Source organism: Grosmannia clavigera (genome assembly GCF_000143105.1).
Source record: "Grosmannia clavigera kw1407 unplaced genomic scaffold GCSC_132, whole genome shotgun sequence".
Taxonomy (NCBI): domain Eukaryota; kingdom Fungi; phylum Ascomycota; class Sordariomycetes; order Ophiostomatales; family Ophiostomataceae; genus Leptographium; species Leptographium clavigerum.
The window spans coordinates 13,569-19,873 of record NW_014040810.1 but is presented as its reverse complement, the minus strand read 5'-3'; the positions used below and the strand labels follow the sequence as shown (position 1 = coordinate 19,873).

Here is a 6,305-nt window from a genome sequence, read left to right as displayed (position 1 = left end):
TGCTTGTGGCGCAGGCTGCGTGGCGCAGTCTGCGCACAGGCCACAGCACGTGCTAGCGCACGGGCCAAGTAGAAACGGGGTCGCGCCTGCCCTGCGCACTTAGTGCGCTAGAGGTGCGCCTACGATAAAGAGCGCCTCCCGCACTCCCTTAGAGTGCAGGTGGCAAGAATTAGCTATTGAATATACGGCTGCTTCTTCTTGTTAAGAAGATACCTCCTTGCCTGCCTAACTTACCTAGCCTACCTAAGTACACCTTTAACATTTATAAGGTTAAATATAAAACTTTAATATATATATATTTAAAATTACTAGTTAAGGCAAGAAGTTAAGAAGCACTAAATTTACCTTTAATAAGTAAAAATAATAAAGATGCTAGCTAATAGTCTTATAAAAGGATTACTAAGTTAGAAGTATAACAAATTTATAAAGCGCCTTAAACCTAATAATATTTAAAGTTAAATCTTAGAGTAAAGGCGTTACCTAGATAAAGAAAGGTAAGACAATAGCGCTAATTTAATAGCTTTTGTCTATACTAAGGAAGACTAGAAGAGGCTATAATAGACTACGTTAGTGCCTAATTTAAAATATAATACCTAATTTAAGCGTAGACTATTACTAAACTGCAAGTATAAAAGACCTTTAAAGCTATGCCAAACCTGCCTAAGAAAAGAAAGCAGCTCTAAAGGGGTGTGTCGAATAAACCAGACTAGAATAGGAGGGGCGTGCACGATTATACAGTGTAATGTAAGAATACATGTACTGGGTGGCGGACGGGGCTATTTAGTACGTGTTTTAACGCACGTCGGCATACCTCGGAAGCACCTAACCATAACAATACATTTATGCTTACTAGGCACCTATAATTCGACATATCGTACAGATAGCAAAAAATTATTGTACAAATAGCAACTCTTATATTTTAACATAACATCTATTAGAGAGGACGGAGTAACTGGAGGTCGGCGCGGCACGTTGTTCTAGCCTCTTACACCGTCTGTTCCGCTATCGTTTGGCGACCAGATTCATTACGATCTTATGCAAGACATATTTGATTGCATCTCACTTTCCACAGGGCCTATCTCTTGGTTTGGACAGGTTCTGCATAGAAGTGGAGACGCTGCAGAAAGACTTAGACATGTCGGATTCTTAAATGGGGGTTTTAAAGACGTACTATCTATTGGCACAACACCGTAAAGAGACTGTAGCCTTGGCCGTGGGGAAAATGGGAGTTTTCTGGAGTTCTTTATCTTTCAAAGGCGGGTGGTAGAGCTTGTATAGGTACGACAGCTGTCTTTTATCGGCATATATGTACTTCAGTTGACTACTTGTGTCTGACAATTCTTTCAAAGTACCCCGTAGTACTCCGTAGACTTCTAGTTATTAACTTATTATCGACTTAGCACTGAGGACACTATGAATAGATAATCACACGGAATCCATGTAATTTTGACAGAGCTGATTTTCCGCCTTTCAAAATTTTATTACATACGAATAGCGGGAAATCAGGCTGGTGGGCTGAAGATAAACAACCTTCGAGACAATTCATATCTGCTATCTCTACGTCTCATTACTCAACGGTGATGTCCGGCGTCTTCCAGATGCTCCAATTGTCCGAGTGCGTCGGGTCGCCAAACGGCTTCAACACCGCAAAGCGCATCTTGTACGTGCCCGGCGTAATGGTCGAGCCGTTGGCCAGCTGGCCTAGCCACCAAGCCTCATACACATCGTCCCGGAGCACTTCGTGCATAGGATAGGCCACGGTGTTGTTGGGGTTGTCGGTTGCCGGGTCGAAGTTCGGGTAGTTGGTGCTCTGCTGCCAGTCGAAGCTGGTGACGGAGCCGACGAAGTGACCCTGGCCGACGACGGGCGGGTAGTTCCATTGGCGTTCGTTGTATGAGGCATCAAAGATCTGTGCGTGATCAGCGTGTCAGCGTGTCGGAATCCAGCCAGGGCTTTCTGTTCTTGGGGTCTACTACAGCTACTGTATTAACTTACATCCCAACGAAGTTCGGTCGATGCCCATTGCTGGACCCAGCGAATCTTAGGAAAGTCCTGGGCCTGAAGCGAGAGGTTGAAAGTGTATCTGCAGTCATGGTGAGTCAAAGGTGGGGGTTTCTCTCTTCGTCCCTCGATGACACTGAGACTTACGTTGATTTCTCCTCGATACGCGTTTTATTCAGGCCCGACATCGAATATGGAAACCCAGCCTCTGAGTACCAGACGTCCCCAAAAATGTGCTCGATGCTCGCGCCGACTCCTAAAAGCGAAGATGTCTGTTAGCGCATAGAGACTGGGACTTCAGATCCTGTCGTTGTCTGTGGACATGTCTTCATACCGAAATAGGGCACCGAGAGCTGCTCCCCGTTGCTCGCCTTGATGACCACCTTGCCGCTCCAGACTGGCATTCTCGTCGCGTTCAGTCCGTCTGGGATATCAAAAGACAAGCTAGCCATAGTTGTTAGTTTATAGGTAGGAAACGCCCAGTTCTCTCTCTCTCTCTTTGACAACAACGTACTGTGCTTTCTTGGTCTGCCCGGCCGGAACGACAAAGCTCCCCTGCGGCAGCGTTACGGGCGTCGAAATGTTAAAGGGCTCAATTTCGGACAGATCCTTGATCCGCGGCACATCCGTAATGTTTTGGTCGGCGGCCTCGGCCGTCCAGTACGACTCGAATCCGCCGGCTTCCTCGAGGTCAAAGGTGTACTCGAGATCGGTCGGCCCGGTATTGACAATGTCGATATCGTGGTAGCGCGAGAAGTGGTGGGTGTCGTTGAGCGAGATCTTGGGCTTCATCTGGGACGATGAGGACGAGATCTGTGTGTGGTAGTCTAGCACGGCCACGGCATCCAGCAGGCCACCGCCGACCTGCAAAGGCGGAGCCAGGTGGCCAAAGTCGCGGCCGGTGCCGTCGGCCCAGGGCAAAGCACGGCCAGAGCTGATGATGCGTGCGTGCAGATTGAGGGCACCTTTGGTGCCACGCAGACTGCCATGCTGGCCAATGTAGAGGGCGGCCACGCCGGCCACGTAGGGAGTGGCCATGCTGGTGCCGCTGAGCTCATGGTAGACGTTTGCGGGCACGCCGGGATCGCTGATGTACGACGACAGGATATGGCCGCCGGGCGCGGCAATGTCGGGCTTGAGGGTCAGGTCGAACGTGGCGCCCCACGAGGTGAATGAAGACGGCAGCCCGCCGCCAAAGTCCTCCATGGCCACCTGCGACTCGTTCTGGTGTGTGGCAAAGTCGACGGTGACGTTGCCGCCGGCCGCAATGACGTCTACCATGCCTTGGCCGGCGTTCTTGGAGATCAGGGACCACGACGTGTTGGTAAAGCCCACGTTGGACCAGCCGACAATGGGCTCGTCGTCCATGTAGTACAGTGCCCACGACGCATTGGCGTTGTGCAGGTTCCTTAGCTTGATGTAGTCCTCACAGCCGCCGACGCGCACCAGAGGCACGACGTGGGACAGGTCGCTGTACCCGCCAATTTTGGTCGGCAGCTGCAGCGGCTCGCAGGCGTCATCCGTCACTGTTGTGTCCAAGCTAATGGGCACAATAGGCCAGCCCTTCACGTCGGCCGGGAACAGGCGGTCGTGGGACCGGTAGCCCAGCACGGTGGTGTTGGCCTGGCCGTCCGCACGGACAAACGTGGCGCCAAAGGGCCGCGCAACGGCGACGGTGTTGTCGACGGAGGCGATGGCAAGCACGTTTTCACCCGACGCGCCAGAGCTCAAGTAAAAGGGCCCAGTATCGCCGCTGTTGCCGGCCGCAATGGTGACGACGACGCCGGCCTCTACAAGGCGCGAGGCCACCATGGCCCAGGCGTCGGTGCTCCATCCACCGTCGGAGCCGACGCTGGCAGTGATAATGTCGGCCTATAATGTAATGATGTCAGTCAAATAAGTGGGTAGAAAATGAGAAGTCTTGATCTGTCCTTCTTCTTACCCCATCGTTATAAGCCATAAGGAATGCTTGGATCAGGATGTCTTCTTCCGTGCCGCCCTCCTGGCCAATCACCTTGTAAGAGTACAAAGTGGCCTCGGGGGCAACACCCGTAATCCTATAATGCAGAAGAGTAAGTTTGCCGCGTTTTGTCTTGTCTTCTTCTTTTCCTTTCTTCTTCCTACTTACACGCTGCTGTTTCCGGCAATAATGCCCGCCACATGGGTGCCGTGGCCCTGCTGGTCGTTGGGATCGTTGTCAGGAGTCCTGTTGTAGCCTGGATACGGCCAGTACGTGTTGTCTCCGACAAAGTCGTAGCCTTTGGCCACTTTGCAGCCAGGGCCCAGACAGCCACCGAGCGCCTCGTGGTCATATTGCACACCCGTGTCGATCATGGCAACTATGGCGCCTTTCCCATAAATGCCGGCTTCGTGCAGCTTGTCCACGCCCGTCATCTGGTGCACGCTGTACTTGGGAGCCCTGGGCACCACGAAGGAACCGTTTGAGGCGCCGCTTGAGGATCCACTGCTGGCAGAAGTGCTTGAAGAACCGGCCATGGATAATAAGCCACTCTTCACCGGTTGCAGAGTGACGATGCCAGCATGCCATGTCTTGGCAACAGCGCCAATAGCCTGGAGTGTGTCTGCGTTCTCGTTGCTGGACTCGACCGTGAAGCCGTTGAAGATTGGCGAGTCAAAAACGGTGACGACTTTGTTGCCGGTGCGCGACTCCAGGTCCTGGATCAGCGCCTGCTTGTCGGCGCCCTCTTGCACTTCCACAATGAACTTGTTGGGCGCAACGCCCGTCCTATTGGACGGCTTGCTGTCAGGCAACGCATCGCTCGCTGTGCGGCGGACGACGCGGGAGCCATCGATGCCGACGAGCAGCAGCGCCGACATGATAAAAAAGAAGTCTGCTCGCATGTTGCAAGAGTCAAGGAGTATGTCCACCTACACGACTTGGCTAGCCACAGCTGAAATTGCCCTCTTTTCCCACAGGCTCCTTATAGCATTTTCCAGAGTATCTCGACGATAAAGTAAATACCATAGCCGGCCTTATCCACAGTCTTCCGCAGCCTTCCGCGATTATACTGTTCCCGACATCCCGTCGTCATCGATATGCCAAGCTGACAAGGACCGCTACCTCGTGTTGACCTGGTTTAACACGACAGGGACCTGCTTCATTGATACACGACCTGCCTCATTGATCTAGTAAAGCCTAGTAAACTTATTTTTATCTTGGATGGATAACATACAGTCACACCGGCTACAGGAACACGAGCTCTCTCAGTGGAGAATTGAATGTAGTGTAGAATAAAAGCCCACACCGACATGGTGGTAGCGCATTGACCCTAGTCACTAGTGTCAGGGGAACGCGATATCTCGTGTAAAAATCGGAAATCGGTTGCTGTATCGTATGTAAACGTGCGGTGTACGTCGTAAAGTTCCTAATTCTCCTCTCCCTAGTCCAGGGATGGAAGGAAGGGAATTGATAGAGCGACGAGTCCAAAGCATACGGAGTAGAATACGACGCAAATCTATTTGCACTACTAGACTTGGCTATTTGCACTAAAGTGGGATACCGTTGTCCCACATAAACTGGTGCCATTGGTTTAAAACTATAAAGCCTACCTAGCTTCTACGGAGTACTAGCGCGCAATATATTCACCGCCAAAGCCCTACAAGTACGGAGGTCCCTCGCAAAAGAAAGGGCTCACCGCTTTTAGCAAAATAAGTAGGTGAATAGTACGTTTAACTTATTAACACTATATTTACCACTAATTTATTAGCGCAGTCTTATGTGCTAGGAGCCCTATAGCTATATTAATAAGCAGAACAAATTAGTAAGGTAGTCTACTAAGCTTTAGCAAGCTGTCGCTAATGGTTTTCTTTGTATATACAGCGCCCTCCTAAAAATATCGAAAAATCGCCCTGCTAACCAGATTTCCCGGCCAACAGTACAAAGGGGTACGTTGTCTTTAACAGCTAATACCGCCTGCTATACTACTTTTAATAGCTAAAAAAAGTATTCACATTATAGATTAAGTAATATTCTTTAATATGTAGTATACTAGCCATGCGCCTTATGTATAGCGGCTAAGCGCTAGACTAAAGAGTTAATTAACTACTAATAGTCTTAAATAGCAGCCTTAAAAGCAGCAGAATCTATAATGTTTTTCTTTAATTCCTGTATAGTAGGGTATTTTTTAATTAAAATACGCTTTATTTAGGCCTAAACATGCTTAATTATATTTAAATCTAAACTATAGGTAAGCTAAAAAGAAAGCAGCTTAATTTAGTTCTTTACTAGCTAATTTATTAACAATGTAAATATATATACCTTTGCGTTATCTTGCTAAAAGTAA

General features: G+C 49.5%; 1 protein-coding gene across 1 annotated transcript; it reads right to left on the bottom strand.

Moving 5' to 3' along the window:
• Positions 1-1,567: 1,567 nt before the first annotated feature.
• Positions 1,568-4,863, bottom strand: CMQ_5331 (subtilisin-like serine protease; the record flags this gene model as incomplete). Its single annotated transcript, XM_014319076.1, has 7 exons — positions 1,568-1,909; positions 1,996-2,083; positions 2,149-2,257; positions 2,336-2,445; positions 2,516-3,873; positions 3,944-4,058; positions 4,130-4,863. The coding sequence occupies 7 exons, from the start codon at positions 4,861-4,863 to the stop codon at positions 1,568-1,570; spliced, it is 2,856 nt and encodes a 951-aa protein (XP_014174551.1).
• Between the last annotated feature and the right edge of the window lie 1,442 nt (positions 4,864-6,305).